The following is a 17,363-nucleotide window of genomic DNA, read 5'->3' as shown; positions in this document are numbered from 1 at the left end:
ACCTGCTGCTGCCCTCTCAGTGGTAATGTATAGAAGTTTTTCACATTTATAATAACATTATAATTTTTTGTAAACATATATAGGCTACCGCAATAAATTCAGCCTAAATCTGCACCCAACTATACACTCCTCTGTACTTTATGACTTTGTCAATAGATTGAGCAACTTTTCAGAGCCCTTGAGCACTTAAATTTCAACAAATCTAGGAACTTTTTGAGCAAGCATCAGCTACTTTCTTCAGGTACTTTCATCAGCTACAGCTCCAGTTCACATACTGTAACAACTGCTAGTTATGCAAGTTGAGAGCCAGGTTCAGTCAACCGACCAGCACAATGTCTGGATTATATCTGCACTTGTGAGAGCCAGTGTGATGAAACGCCAATCACTGGTCACAATTGTCCCCCCCTTCAATGCCACACACTAAAAACACAAATGCTTTCTTAGCAATATTAACAAATAATGAAAGGTAATTGTTGTTCATTGATGCTAATTGAGTCGAACAGATTTCCACAGTCAGCAAAAACACACACTCTTCTACTGCTGCATCAGTGCTAGCTTAAAGCAGAAATATTAAGTAGCTAGAGACTCGCTCTCCCTCTGAAAGAACCATGGTTTTCCCTCCTTTGGGTTTCTTTTCTCTTTTTTCATTTGTATTTGCATGCTAACTAGCAGGCTTTCATTTTTGGGTAACTGTAATGCAACATGAAGACAGTTATTGTTAACTAAATATAGTCTTTAAGATCATATGCGTGTGTGGGCTGAACCATTTGCATCATATCATGGGAGTACCTAGGAATAGGGCATTGCATTAGTTATTTATAAACTTGTAATTGTAGAGAAAACAACACAATTTAGCATAGGTCCTTTTCAGTGCCAGTTTAGGTTTATACACATTTAAAATTAATGAACTTAAGTCGTTCCTGTCACTGTCCTTAATAGTGTTTCATATCAAACATGTTAAATACAGTCTTTGGTTCATCCTCAGAACATGATTGATTGACAAGATGATTTATACGTCATCACTGTCAATAGCCGATAGGTGCACCCTGTATGGCTCACATTAGCACAGCAATAGTGACAGAAGGCTGTTGCAAACATGGCAGTGCCAGTGTTTACACCATAACCTCTTATGTGACTGTCAGAATGTGATAGCAGATGTAGCAGCGGAAAGAGTGAAAAACGATTACGTTTCTCAGTTATGTTTGTGCCGTCTGTGTTCACACATTTCGACTCTCACAAAAACGGTTAGGTAGTAGCAGTAGGTAGCTTACTTGATATTTGCTAATGTTAGCTGTGTGGCTACCTTTAGATTTAGCATTTCCATTGTTACCTTTCTTTCTGCACACTGTGGCTTATTGTTAATGAGGACAGTATTAGATGATAATGCCGTTGTGGTTTTGTGTCTATCTGACAGAAAATGGAGAGCTAAAATGAAAAAAAACCTGTCTAAGAATGGTGCTCCAGTGTGTATCAGAGTAATGTCTTAGTTGACGTTGATGTGTATGGTTGGCATAATGTGCTCCTCAGCTCCCAGTTGTAATTTTTTAACTTGTTAGCCAGGGTGGTCAACAAATAGAATAGAACAAGCACTTAATTCATGATAAGCTGTAATCAGCCTGGCGCTGAGACAGACAAGGCCTGCTAGGACGTTTGGAGGAGAAATCCTGATCAAGAGGGAGCGACTTAAGAACTCTTATTAAGTTCTAGCCACCAAGCACAGAGTTTGTCAGAGCTGCAAAGTCTAAAATATGAAAAATGCCTACCAGAGCCCAAGGTGACATCTTTGCTTGTTTTGTCCAACCAACAAACCCAAACAAGAAAGATGTTCAATTTATAGTGATTTAATACACATTTAGGAATGTAAAAGCTGAAAATGTTTGACATTTTTGCTGCATAAATAGGGCCCTACTCAGATGGTGAAGCAAAGGTTAAAACTGAAACAATCAGTCGATTGATTGTAATTGAACTTTATTATTATTTATATGATTAATCAATTAGTCAGCAGAAAATAATTGCCATTATTTTTATTGTAAATGAATCGTCAAAGCAAAAATGGTAGACATTTGACGGTTGTAGCCTCCAAAATGGATGTACTGTTATAGTTTTGTAAACTTTATGTTGTTTTTGGACTGTTTGTTGGAACAAATTAAGACATTTGAAAGCATCACCTTAGGCCCTGGGAAACCAAATCAAGAGAATAATCTGCAGATTTATTGATTATGGAAATAATCACAGACACACTATCTCTTTTCTTGTGAGTTCAGTTGGAACTGTACTGAGTTTGACCCCACTGAATAATGGCCTACTTTTAAGGCAGATGCTTTGAATTGCCATCAAACTGTGAAAGTAGATTTACTGAAAGAAATAGCGTTAAAGTAATGAACTTAAAGCCACTAACGAGTCATTTGGTTCTTTATGGAACCACCAGGTCCCCTGAAGCAGCACATATTGCACAACAGAACTATAAAGAAGATTTTAGCTTAAAGTGTACACTGTCTGTGCCGCTGTGTGTGCGAGCGACTGAAATGTGATTTGGTGGTGATTATTTGATTGCAGGGTGCTGCTGACTTGCTCATTTCAATTGCATCAGAAGCTTCTCCCTGTTGCCATAGAGATGATTATTTTTCATAACTGACATATAACACCCTCTCCTCATATTTGATTCAACAACTGAGGATTGTAACTGTTTAAAACAGCAAGACATCATTAATGCAGGAAATGCTCTAATTACCTTTTTTTGACAGCATGATGAGCAATAGTAGGTAGATTTTACAGAGGCAGAACTTAAATGAGCTTAGAATAGAAAATTATTTACTGGTAGTATTGTCAGCAGTAATATTCTTCAAGATTACAGATGCAATCTTAATCTGTCCTCTATCTCTCCTTAAATGCCCCGTTTGCTATCATAATGCCTGGCTCCTCATATCTGATGGCCGTGTTGTGCTTAATAACAAGCTACGACTGCAGGAGGGAGGGGTACGTTGGGAGATAAACAAATTAACAAAGCTATTCACAGCCCCTGCAACACCAGGGGGTATGGGAGGAGAGGAAAGAGGGCAGTAAAGAAAGAGAGGAGGACTGCCTTAGCTAATCACAACAGGGGGCATACGCTGCAATCACTTAGGCACGGCATTATCTCTGCAATCATGCATCGTCCTATTGTTGTGCTAATTGGAAACCTTAATTTGAGACATAATATTATTGCCTCATTATTTGCTGGGTTACTTTTCCTCAAATTAATAAACAAGTCACATACCTTGCACAAAGAGCTTAAAGGATGGGCAATGATTTGAGGTGGGTATTAAGAAATGGTTCCAAAACAAAATGAGGATTTGCTACAAATCATCAGTGTCAGATGTGGTTATTAAATTATTAGCTACATTAAGTGTTCAAGATCTGCTGCATAGTACTTGCTATCGGTCATTCTGTGCCTCCACTTAGCATGTGAGATCAGTTCCTAGCTCAGTTTCATGCTGAACCATGGATGACTGCGGCAAGCTGTGTAAAGTTTGGCTGAGCATCATGAGAAAAGATGAAGATTCAGCCAAATGTAACAGCTGCGTTAAGATGATTTTGAGGGGGAAGCATCTCCGGCATTCTGAAAGGGGCTCCAGCTTGGCACGACTGTAAAGAAATATGTCATATTTTTTTAAATGTTGCAAATGTCTTGATTCAGTCAGCAGTATCTGCAGTATCATGCTGACAGGCAACACACACATTACAAACATCTATCTATAATTTCCTTCATTAATACATTAATCAGAATGTCAAAAAATATGTAAAAACAAACAAACAAAAAAAACATTGCAGTTTCTTAAGCCCCAGCTAATGCAATCAAATAAATGGGTTTTTTTTGTCACTTAAAAACAACTCCAAACCAACAAAAGATTATTTACCTTACTAACATAAGACACAAACAAGTAGCAAATCCTCATAAATGAGAAGTTGTAATCAATGGAATACTGAAAAATTTAAGATTTCTTTTGATTGTCAAGTAATTGATTAATGGTTTCAACAGTTCTCTCATATGGTGGGTCTTATATGTGAAGAAGAAAAGAAAATCAGAAACAAAGATAAAAATAAATATGCATGATATAACAACTGTACAACCACAGTACAGTAGAATAGCTTGCAGGAGCTGATTATATTTTGAATAAATGATCATTCATTATCATATTTTAAACACTGCATATAATTTCTTCTGTTTCTTATTATAATACTTATGATAATAAGAATCCATCTTTAATGAGAACTTGATTTAATGATAGACAGTGAGAGACAAAATCAATAAATACAAACTAGACATGGCTATTATTTGATGAAGATGAAAAGGCGCAAAACTAATGGAGGAACTTTTTCTCTCCCTGTCAGTGGCTCTTAATTAATTCATTAAAATTACTGAATAATTATGTAATGAGAGAACCTAATCATCTGGTGGCCTCTGTCTCAACCTCGTCCCCTAGACAAAGACATTAAGTCCATGACCACTTTAATCTTGCTATTTGAATATCTTTGATTTACAGGCTAACATATCATCTATGCTTACATCCCATACATCTTGGTGCAGTTGCCATGGTGATGTCAACATGGAGATCGATCATTGCCAAGCAGGAGTGGAGCATGACACCAATTAAAAGGTGATGTCGTCTTCAAGTCATCACTCACACTCCTCACTAATGCACTAATTACCGGGGCCGGGACATTAATGGAATAGCATGGTTCAGCCTGGGGATTAATCTGCATGGATTCGCCAGTGTGAGTGTGTGTGTGATGTCTGTCTGTGAAGTGTGTGTGTATGCATGTGTATGTGTATGTGTGTGTGTGTGATTAATGCGAACCCCCGCCTGCTCCGGCGTGACCTTGAGCACCACCACAGGAGGGAAATAAACCGGCTGGGTTGAGATATCTGCACTTGGGGGGCGGAGGACGGGAGATGATGTGCTGAGGTGGAGGGCTAGGCCAAGGTTGAGGATGAACAGGGAATTGGTGCAATCGGTGGGGATCGATGAATAAATTTGGCACTTGACTTTGACAAACTCTGATGATGATTTGCCAGACGGTAGAACTGCTCCAGAAACTTTCTTGATTCCAAAATTATTTCAAAATAAGAATCAATCATAAAAACTGCTGTTAAGTGTGGAGAAAGTATACAGATGCTTTATTCAAGTAAAAGCAGCAATTCCGCTTCAAATGTGATCCAAAAAAAAAAGTAGCAATACTGCTACAAATGTGATTGAAACATAAATAGAAAGAGGGGGTTAAGTAATAAGAACCTTAAAACAAATATTAAATATTAAATAAGCAAATAAAAAATAAAATATATAAACATTAAAAAAGCGCAGACAATAACATCTTAAGCTTAGACAAAGTTAGATTGATTAATATAATAAAAACAAGGCTGTTAGAGGTAGAAAAGTAATAAGGTGTGTGTGTGTGTTTGTGTAGCTGTGGGTGTGTGTGAGAGAAAAAAAGTGAGTGAGTGTTTTGTGTTTTGGTCTGGGACAGCTAATTTACAAGTTATAATATCCTACAGAGGGTCACATTTGGAATACATTACCAGCTGTTTTTAAAGCCAACTCCTTCAAAGTAAGTGTAAAATTTTCAGCAGTCCAGCTTTGATCCCTATCGATCGTTTTTTTCTTTTTTTTTTTGTTCCTGTATTTTTTTTACCCTTTGATTTTCTGTGTATTAAAACCACTGTTGGAGTTTGTATCTCTATTTTCATTGATTCTTTTTTGAATTAATTAGGCAGTCTTATGACAAGCCTCCCAATTTCCTGGCCCTTCCAGCGATCTGTTTTGAAAATGTTGATTCTTTAAATACAATCTGAACAAACACAAGGAAATCTTCTTGTGCAGCAACACATGACAAACATGGCGAAGATATATCTATGTATACTTTTACTCACCAATGACGTATGTGAGCAACAGGGCCAGGGTCAGAGTAAGGAGTGACGCAGAGAGGGCTGTACACTTCCAGTTGCAGCAGCGGTGAGGCTTGTTGAAAGTAAACAGTGGTCTGGTCACGCTGCTGCGAGGGAGAGGCCGGGGTGGAGGGGAGTACACTGTCCCAGATGTCAGGGGGTATCCCTGCCCCGCCCCTGACAGTAGAGCTGATGAACCAGAGCCCTGCTTGAACAGGAAGTGTCTGTGGGGGAAAAACAAAGAGAAAATTGAATTCTAACCTGTTCATTAAAGCAAGCCCCGCCCCTCTTAGTGACTGTTGCTATGCCTGTCAATATAATGCAGTTTACAGTTTTAATGGCGGCAGATGTACCACTCAAAATTCTAGTAATTTTTGAAAGAGTGGGTCTTTCAAAAATGATTGTAGACAGAGGCAGACAGAAGCAAACCTCTCATTTTCAGCCAGCAACCGTTGATTTTGTCAGCTGAAGTGATATCCACCGCTGGCAGATTTTATCAGCTGTAGCTAGCTAGTTAATTAAGCTAAACGTTAGCTCCAGGAGTTGGTTAAGAACTGTCTCCGTCTGACTGTCTGCAAGCTGACTCGTTCTAAAAGGAGAATCTTTTAACAAGGGTCTTAAATATGCCCTTGATGTCTACTTACATTATATTGTGCTAAGAGACAGGCTAAAATTCCATGTCTCGGGCAAAAAGCCAGCATCCTCACCAGTAAAGTGCTGCAGGGATGAGCTATATTTGTAGGCCTACCCGGTTACCATCACACTGGTTCCTTCGAAAAAAGCCAACAGGATTTTTCCTTTGGGTTTTCCCTTTGGATTTTGGATTATTGCATACTTACATGCTTTGTTCAGCAAGATAATCTTCAGAAATGAACACCACATTTATGCTTTTTAAACCGTAAATGCGATCGCCAGCAGGGGTCGCATGACATCAACGTCACCACCACTTGACTTACAACTTAATAGTTTGCAAGAGTGAGACTATAAAGACAACACGGCTGTAAAGACAGACTAGTGAGCAGATAAAACAGGAAGCAGGAAGTCTCTATGTTTAGCGTGCTGATGTTTAATGTCATTGTCAATGTTGTTAGCAACCGCCATTTTTAAGACATGTAAAAGCAAGGATTTTATGTCATAGAGCAAAAGTGAAAAACTCTTAAGCTTGTGTTAAAACCACAGACCTCATTTCAGGTATCTAACAAAAATTATATTCCTGCAGCACTCTGTTGATGAACCATGGGGAAGGCCAAAGAAGAAGCATTTTTTTTCTTCAGTGTAGAGCTAGTTTGTCCTAACAGTAGTATAAATATAAGGAAAACATAAAATTGTCTGGATGCTTAGCTTTCTTGTTTAGAAAATATGTTTTCACTTTTACCGTTACAAGAGAGAAAGCTCAGATGATGATGTGTTTGGCAAGCGTAATGCTATCTGAGGCTGTTGGCTGGGCTTGCTGGAGTGTAAACCCAAATCCAATAAAGAGTAGGACAGAGCTGCTAATGTTACTCTAAACTCTGAAACACTACACAGTGGATGTGCTTTACGTGTACAGGGCTTTTTTTAAACATAAACTGTAACCGCACAAACTAATGCAGTTATTTTTTAATAATGTGCTCCTTGGTTTTGGGAGTAACACTCAGTTGTGGGTAATAAGCTAGTTAGAGAGACATGCTAATGATTGCAGCTGACGTTACACTTTTTCTCATTTGTTTTTGGAAAGGCTAGAAAATAAGACACCACCCTCCAAACTGTTTAATTGCTGAGTATCCCTCTAATTACAGCCCTGTGCTTGCCCCTTTGGCATGTGAACATCCAAAGCTTACGGTTGCTGAGCTGTGATTGGACAATCATTATTTTGGGGAGGGGTTTAGCAAAAGGACAATTAATTGCTATCCTTCTCTTGAGAGGGATGGGAGCCGTTCCGCATTGTGCGTCCCACAAACTACCAGCCCCCTCTGGGACCACTGTTTTTGTCTTTCTAAAGTAGATTATGGTATGAATTTGGAAACAATCGAAGTTACTGTCTGGGCATATCTGGGACAGTGGTTCAATCCTTCGCCAATTAGCTTAGCACAGCACAGACATAATCTTTTCTTAGGTATCAAGTACCTTATTCTGATTCTATTTATGCAAAATCTGCACTCAGTGGAATTTAGTCTCACTGTGAAGTACGCCTGACTGAAACTCATTTAAAGGGCCCCCAAGGTGGGAGATTTTAGAGAAGACCCCTCTCCTGCTATTTTTTAAATGATACATACAGGGCTGGCTCAGGATTCAGATATCACACACAGGACAGACTGTTCTACTTTGCCACTGCATGAAAATACAGACCCCCTAAACCTCACCTGTCAAAAAACTCTCAGTACAGCACAGTCTAGAACTAAGTAATTCAGTTAAACCCTTAATATCCCACATGTTTGGCTGCATTTGTGTGCTTTTAATTTAAGTGGTCTCTTAAACTTGCAAGTAATGCATCATCAAAGATTAATCCAGAAAGCTAAAATCAAGAAAGAAAAGTAGTCTAAGTCCCTAAGCACTACGATTCCACTTGCAATTTATATTATGTTCTACCATAAATTCCGGGAGGTACGCAATGTATGTGACAAATGTAAAACACAGACATTATTCACATTTAGTGCACTATAACCAGTTAAACAATAGAAAACAGTGTTGCCACAAACTGCTATGTAACACTGCAACTCAACTGCAACTGAAACTGAATAAGCCACAGAATATGAAACTATAAGCTCTTATACAGTTCAAGTCCTTAAGAGAAGAAGCTCAAATTTGACAAAGTACCTTTCTGGTGCATCAGTATGAGCAGCTACTGTGATGCAGAGCAGCACTGATATGAAAGAGAATGAAAAAGCCCTGGCAGCCAAGGATCAATGACAAACCTATTCCTTTTTTGACTCATCAAAGCGACTACTTAAGTTATACCGCTGTATTAGTTAAACGAAGATGAGGTTCATTTTCATTATATAAAAGAGCGCGTTAGATGGCAGATGATGATAGGAAACTAAGCTGAAGGGCAATTAATCGAGACAGCATTTCATCTATACTGTGTTTGGATAATGGAGGGCGAGGGTTGGAGGGTGTCAGATGAGGAAGCAGAAATATGGGGGATAGGAAATTATGCAATTTGGAAATGTGGGTCTAGGCAGGCAATTATAAGCAGTTCCAGCTTGTTCTGGTCATATGACTTGCATCAAAAAATGAACAAAGAATGCTGGTGTGGTGAAACAAAGAATGGCTATATTGGGGGAAACAGAACAAAAAAAAACAAAAAACAGGTATGACTCATTATTTTCTTCTCTGCGTGTGTGTGTATTTTCCATAAAAACAACAAAAAAGAATCCAGGAGCTCCTGGAATTCTCCGACAGCAATGATTGCCCCAGGTTACTGCGTGCTCTCTGAGGGTTAATACCGGCTGTGAGTGTGATATGTTGGGGCAGACGTGCAGCTTGCCAGAGTGTTATTCTGTCCATGCAGTGAAGGGTGTGAGGTCACAGGCTGCTGGTAGGACTGCGGTCTCTGAAGGGCCCTCGGAGGACAGCCCATTAAAGTAGGGCCAGACAGCAGACTGACAGCGTTGCTGGACACCAGACTCGTCCATTTGCCCTCATACACGGCAAAAACACATCCATCTTCTCAAGTCATTTAGTCTCATATTCAGCCTTGAAGATGGATTTGACTTAAAAACAAGAAATGAGTTTAGAAAGAGTATTATGATGCATGACCGAAGAAAGCAGGTCATAGCACTTGTGTCATGCAAATTACATTACAAATTCAAGAAAATTTGCATAGGAAACTGGTGAAATGGTCTCACGCAAGGAAAGTTTATTTCTATCGGACTTTTAAAACATAAAGGCAATATAAATTGCTTTACATAAGGAAAATCATGCATTAGAGCAATATTTTAAAACACACAAAAAAGGGAAAAATAAAGTTGATAAAAGATTACGATAAAATAAAGAGCGTTTCAGTATATTCAAATTGACAAATTTTTAAAATTCTAAACCTTTCTTTTACTAGAATCAATAATAGACCTATTTGGGATAAGATGGACATTTTTTGCAACTGAATTGTCTTTCTTCAATTTCCCAATTCACTTAAATTCTCTCTTTTTTCATTTTGCCAGTCATCTTCTTTCTATGTCTTTCTCTCTGTCCCCCCCATCTATAGTGTGGCCCTATGGCTGTGTTTAACATGAGAGACAGATGACATCCATCCTTCACTGTCTGCCTCTCCTCCTCTCTCTATCCACCTATCCGGTGTCTGCAGAAGGCTGTGAGTCAGATGGGGGACACAGGAGACTGCACATGGAGCAACCACGCACCTAGGGGTCAATGGTAGTTCAACTTTGAAAGGCCAGACAAACACACACACACACACACATAAAGAAACATAGCTTGGCTTAGAGATGCCCACACAAGACAAGCATACACAAAAAGATGTCAAATACAGGTGAGCATTTTCACATTTTTGAGGCCAGTACACAGGTCAAGTCCACTGCGGTGCTTTTATTGCTCTGCTGAAGGTGGATTAGAGCAAAAGGGATCCGAATCCATCTGAAGAAATTGCATTTGTCAATGCATGTGGAACTCTAGTCGTCTTGTGTGGCACTTTTAAAAATGCTTCACTGTTCTTCCTGGCTCCCTGCCTTTGATCTTCTCAAACAATATCCAGGGGCAACGCCCAGGAAGCTCTGAATTCATATCAGAGGGCAGATTTCCCCCGAGACAGGAAGAAAATGAGAGTTCCCGCTCTCCAGGAGGTCGGTGTCTAAGGCCCAAGGGCTGTCTCTACCTGGATATGTGCGAAGGACTGTGTGTGTGTTTGTGCAGGTGGAGACCGACGTGCACTGGGTGCAGGTACATGCAGATATATGGTGTGTGTGTGTGTATAAAAAAGTTGATTTCGGTGTGTAGCTGCACAAGCACCGTGTGTGATTCCAGTAGTATCACGTCTTAGTGATAAGAGGAAGGAGAGAAGGCAGGGCACAAGTCAATTTATTACAGTACCAACATTTGTTATGCCTCTTAACACACCCAGTGTGAGACCCAGTCAGATATATTGAATATCCATATCTGCATCCTTCCACTTACACAAGCTGGCCTCTCCAGAAACATAACGGATATGCAGTTGAAAAGGAAATCTATGCACACTTCAAACAATCTTAATCTCTTTTGACGCAACGTCAATACATTTCAATACAGATTCATCAAATACACATCGAGGAAAATGGAAGTGTACTTGACAACAAGAGATATTATAATTTATTCTTTTTTTTGCCATTTTTACTAAGGTTATTGCATCGCTTATAATTCTACTGGCATGAGCCCCCATGTCAAGTTTGTAAATACTTGAAAAATCTTTAATCTCACGCTTGAGATTGAGCTGATAGCAGCAGCATCAGGGTAAGAGCTAAAATATGAAATCATTAGATTAGCAGTGTGTCTGAGAATGTGAAAGAGGAGGGAGAGGAGGGTGCTGGAATATTAAATCCAACCCAAAACAGTTAAGCAGTGAAGACTTCAGTCATTTTTTGTCTTCCCCCCACCAAATGCTAGATAGAAAAGAGCCAATAATATCTGAATTATGTTATGAAGGGACACTATTCTATTGACTATGAATATGATTACATTTTATGGTTCAGAACTAATAGCGCACTATCAAATGAAACTTATTTGACTATAAACTCCCAAATGCAAAAATGTATTACTACAAAAAGGCACATCCAATATACTGAGCCACTGCGGAAATTGTGTTTTATAATCACATCTCTCTTTGAGAAAGAGTTCTTTATGTTCAGCAAATATTGTCTGAATGATTTGAAATGCATAAAAAAGCCTGAATTTTGTTTATGGTGAATTTTCATTTAAAGCAAACACACACAGTAATGTAATTACAATGCACTTCTGACAAGTCTCTTACATTAATACTCACGTCTGGCCAATGATTAATTTAAATTGTCACAGAATCTAATTTTATTCTTCCTTTCCTTTAAATGAGGTAATATCTAATTATGGCCTAATGCATAAGTTATTAAAACCTCTTCTTCTGATGTGGCAGCCTGCCAATCTCATCCTCACGCATAATACGAGAATTCAGCTGCCGCACCAAGCTCTCATTAAACATGCAAACATATTCTTTTGCACCTTGCTGCTTCTTCTCGAAAGCAGCCTCACAAATGAGGATCTCCTAAATAATTCTCTGATCAATTATTACTTATGCAGCAAGCAAATGCTTAATTCTGTTTGATAGGATGAAATTCCGGCGGCTGGTCTCCAAGCATTTGGAAAAAATTTCTCGGGCACTACAACTTGGAAGCAGAATCACAATGTGTACCTGAAAAGAGGACTTCTATACTGAATTTCACTTTTACTTTAGGTAGTATAAACTCAGATACCGGTCCCCTGGTAAATCTGTACTTGGGGTAAGATAATGAAGAGAATCCAAAAAACCTGAGAGATTCGTTCTGACTTTGATGGTGTGCAAAGTCCTGTAATAATACCCCTGAGGCCTGCGTGGTGTTTCACTTACTCCTTTCTACACTTGCAAAACATGTCCAAATCCTTTAGTCCAGCATTCATTCTTAATAATTCTACTCTGATTTTCCTAAGAAATTGTGAAAGTCTGCCAACTCACACTCTTGATGAAAGAATTTCCTTTAATCTAATGATCCTCATTTGTGAGATTAAAGATTTTTTTTAATCAAGTGACATTATGTTGAAGTAGGGCAATTTGCCTTGAAGATATTTTCATTTGAAGGGTGTTGCTACAAAATGACATACAGTAACTTGGACTGAAAGCATTTTGGAACGCAACTCTATTTGTTCCAAATTCTTTAAACCATGTTAACTCTTTTTATTTTGTTGTTAAAAAAAAAAAAGAAAAACGCTGAAAAAGTAACCTTTAAGGGCAATTGTAGAGGGACTGAATTTGTTGCATTCTCTTACCTGGTCTCTAGGGGAATGTTGCTGTTGAGCACCCAGCTGTTGTGAAGCTGTGCCTGGTCCGTGCTCGAGCTTGTGTCTGCCCCCTGGCTGCCCTGACTGGCCTGGCACCGCGTTGGCATGGTCTTCCTCTGCAGGCTGACTTGAGTGTAGGGCGCCGGGCGGGCACAAGTGCAGGCGTGGGGCGGAGGGGGAGGCGGGGGCAGCGGGCGAAATGTGAACTGACCACCTGGACTACTGGGCAGTTCTGTGCAGAGAGACAGAGGAAAGCAAAGAAGGAGGAAGGGAGAGACAGGGGAGAAATAAACATAGGTTTATTAGGAGCGCAGTACCATAAATTACAAATAAAAGTGGCGTGTTAGTTGACAGTTTATTGTTATTACACTGATTGAGGGACATAAATCAGCTTGAAAACTGTGCCTGTCCAGCACCATCCCTTCCTACCTACTTTGATACACTTCTTGCCGCCCTATAAATAGGTTCTTGGCTGGCTGCAACATTGAGCAGTCTTTAAAGAGCTAACAGCTCTGGCTTAATCTGCACCCGCCAGCCCAAACTACCCATGTGATGTTTATTATGAGATCTGTAGCTCCACGGAATGAGCTAGCCAGCTGTAACTCCCTCATACTGGTAACCTCAGGGTCTAGCTGGAGCTCTCTCGATCCATCATTTATCATTCTCTTTCGCTATAACTCTCCCACTTCCCATCTCTTCCTCTCTGCTGCTTTCCCTCTATTTTCAGTCTGTCTTCTAAAAGCGAGCATAGACTAATTACAGTTTTGCCAAATAAAATGTGCATATGTTTGTTTAATGTGTAAATGTGTGTCTATAAGACTGCAGAAGAGGCTGGTTGCCATTTATTTCCTTGTGTGCACACCTGTGTCTATGTGTCGGCATGCACTCGAGAGTGTACATAAAGCATCCTGGGACATCAGTTATCAGTGTTTAAGGGGACAGATCATGCCATATGGTTGTAGCATGGTTCTATGAGCACGGCAAATCCCTTATCCCAAAAGACGAACTCTGTCCAGCTGTATTGACAATGATTGTAACATTAGCCTCAAACCCGTTGTAAGGGACAAAGGAGTCCAGAATCTAGTAGACAGACAGTATTGGCCCACAAGTCTATTTGCTGCCAAAATGTCAGCAATAATTTAGTATCTGGAAATGTAGCCCACCTGGGAGAATACCACAGTCGTCCCTATTGAAGTGTAAGTATTACACAGACAACACCAGAGAACAGATTTTATGATTCTTGCCAGATGAAAACTGAGAAAAGTAAAGAATTAAATAATCTTGTTTTAGTTCTCTGCAGCTTCTATTGCCGGCATAAAAGCCTGTATGTTACTGGAATGTGTACTTCAGCTACCATTACGTCTAAAATTGAGGCAACATCTATTCCAAATATTGCAAGGAAATAGTTACGGAATGTGTTATCGTGAACATTTCCATAACACTAAATCTGTGCACATGCACTGATATTTTAAGCAATGTTAAGAATCATATTGCTTTGATCTCTTCTCACTAAATTATTGTTGTCTTTTGCACAGACATGTAAGCCAATATGCAATGTCATATCCACCAATGTTTATTGACATACCACATAGCACATCAGGTTTTATGACTCGTACTTGTTAGAAAGTCACATTTACAAGATATATATTGTAGCAATGTTGTAGGAATGCTATGGCATGACAGGAACAGGTCTGTAAATGGTCTATAAACATTTCCACAGTAATATTTCCATGATGCCGTCTGTCCAGCTAGAAATTGCATTTTGAACATTGTTACAGTTATGACATTACCTCTGCTTGTGTGTGTATATATATCTGCATATTTGACAATAATATTTCCAAAATTACAGCTTGAAGTCTGTCAAAATGCTCTCTGAGCAAATGACAAGTTTTTCATCTTCCAAAACACATTGCTGGTTACTGATCTTCCAGCATGCCTGAATTGTCTTTGTCACATTTCCTAAGCATATGATAAAATATTTGTCTCCATTCTCTACACACTGACACAATAAAATTATCTCTTCCTTACTTATAACAAGCCATTACCCACATCACATATTTATTTCATGGTTTCACAGAAGCATGCAGGGGGTTCTAGCTGAACGGTGTCCTCCCCCTTTTGTTGTTTATTGCTCTGGGCCATCTGCGATGATGCACATTTCACACTTACACATTAAATTTTATATTTTTAGCATGTTTAACATGTTACTGTGGAATAACAACAGCTGAAACTGTGTGTCAACTTGTTCTTAACCAGTGGATGTGTCGTATTTATACTCTCGTGTCTGCAACACACACTGGTCTATATGAACCTAAATAACTGATTCTCTCCTGGGAAACTACACAATATTGCATTGTCCTATATAGAAACCAATGTTTATGACTACCACACAAAATCATGATGAGATTTCAAGAGCTAATCAGAACGTGCTGAAACTGACTCTATACAAGACCTGGTAAAATGACAGGAAATGTATTTGTGTCATCACCTGGAGGTGCTGTTTAGTCTAATCTAATGGATGTGGAAAATGGAAGTTATTTTTGTCTGAACTACCTCTGAGTATTAAAAATTACATGCTTAGGGAAAACTGACAGAACATTTTTAGAGCAGTACTGCATCGTGTGTCATTGTAATACACCAGGAGCTTTAAAGTGGTGCTTCAGTTTTTAGCAGTCTATCTGATTCATCAGTAACTGGGAGTCCTTTGAGTCCAGTAAGAAATCCCTTGCTTCCAGCTTTTTTTATGGAGGTAGATGTTTTTAGCATTTGTTACAAAAAACATATATATTTTTTATCTTTTTTCTAAAAAAAAAACACATGCACTACATTCCCAGAGCAGCGCACTCAAGTTGAAACTGGCACTCAGGTCCCGCTTGAGGAACTGAATCAACTTTAGACTTGACTTGAGTATGACTTTGTTGACTTCTGACTTGACTTGGACTGCATTACACTGTAATGACTTAATACGAGGCATTCAAAAATTATAAAGCCACTGTTAACATTTCTGCCAAAGCAAAGTTTTGATTTCTACAATGCTAGCAAAATTCTCTTACACATCACAGTGTGAACCTCTCAGCCGCAGCTTTGTCACTGAATAAAAAACACATCAACAGTATCCCCAACTCTTTTTAATACAAATGCTCATGCTTGCTATAAAGGTTTCACTCATGGAGGTGGTACTCAGAGCCTTTATTTCTCATCCTGGACTCTATTTTCCTATGTTTTGTGTCTTAAGTGACTAATGGGGACAACAATGTTTGAAATTGGTCCAGTATTGAGTGAGAGCTCTACAGCCGGCAGCTGCAAAACTGGCTCCAATGTAGTTCTTTGGGGCAATTGCGAACCGTCAATCTATGTAGGGTTTGTGTTAAAACACCAAAGTCACACAATAACACAAACAAATTAACTGATCGAGGCAGCAGTAGACCAGCACCTCCCGTGTTCAGTAAGGTAGAATTACTGTTTTTGTCATTGGTGTCTGGTTTGAACAGAGAGATATAATGACTGGTTAAACAAAAATCTGTTTAAGTAAAAGTATCTACAGTATACAATACCACAGTGTTAAAATACTTCATTACTAGTAAATGTCCTGCATTGAAAATCTTACTAAAATTATTACCAGCAAAATGTACTTAAAGTATAAGTAAAGTAAAAGTACATTTTGATGTTATAGCTGGTCAAGGTGGAACTCTTGGTTTGAAAAAAAGTCATCAACATATAAGCTTGGTATGTAGCTTCTTTCCACTGGACGTGAGATAAGGTCATGTGCTATTTTGTACACGTGGAATATCACTCTTTGGTGATTTGTGCATAAAAATCTGTTTTTTTGTAGATGTGATAAAATGTATGTATATAAATTTGAACAATTGATTTTATTCTCTTATTATTCAATTGCTGCTTTGCAAACAGTTCACTATATAGCAACTCAAGTGTACAAAAACAAATAATTTGCTGAACTAACAATGATTACTTCAAGGTTTCCATTTTCCATTTGAGAATTAAAGGCATACTCCATCAATTATTTTCCCAGGCAGAGTAATACTATTTCCTGATGAGTAAACTGAACTTTACGTGTAATAGCGTGACCCTGTAAGTAAAAAAAAACAACAAACAACAACGTGTTGTATTTTTCAGTTTTCAGTTTTAGTCAATTACAGGCTGTAATAATCTGCTGTGAAATTTCCAGAAATAGCAGATAATATATAACAATGCATAGGTTTGAATTGTCAAAACTTGAGTCAGACCCACAAATATCTCCATTCTAAACATGCTTACAATTGGACGGAGTTGAGAAAAATGAGAAATGCTTTTCAACCCAAATGGCTCACAAATGTTTTGAAACCAAAATAATAAAGCCGAATTATTTCTGCCTCTATAGTCTCCAATGACTTCTTGCTCATTATTAATTTAGACTTTTTAGAAAACCCAAGTTATAAGAGCTCTGGGTCGCCACAACTTCACCTGCTAC

General features: G+C 38.7%; 1 protein-coding gene across 1 annotated transcript in view; it reads right to left on the bottom strand.

Annotated features, from left to right (window-relative positions):
* tenm1 (teneurin transmembrane protein 1) overlaps window positions 1-17,363 on the bottom strand; it is a 167,505-nt gene that overhangs the window by 105,417 nt on the left and 44,725 nt on the right. The window contains exons 4-5 of the mRNA XM_035669788.1: window positions 12,884-13,127; window positions 5,909-6,147 (exon numbers count right to left, since the gene is read on the bottom strand). Of these exons, the coding sequence (XP_035525681.1) occupies window positions 5,909-6,147; window positions 12,884-13,127 (483 nt within the window). The remainder of the gene's footprint in view (window positions 1-5,908; window positions 6,148-12,883; window positions 13,128-17,363) is intronic.

This window comes from Morone saxatilis, unplaced genomic scaffold, assembly GCF_004916995.1.
Source record: "Morone saxatilis isolate NCDOM2014 unplaced genomic scaffold, NCSU_SB_2.0 Contig22, whole genome shotgun sequence".
NCBI lineage: Eukaryota > Metazoa > Chordata > Actinopteri > Moronidae > Morone > Morone saxatilis.
Note: the sequence above shows the minus strand (reverse complement) of the source record. Positions and strands in the feature narration are given on the sequence as shown.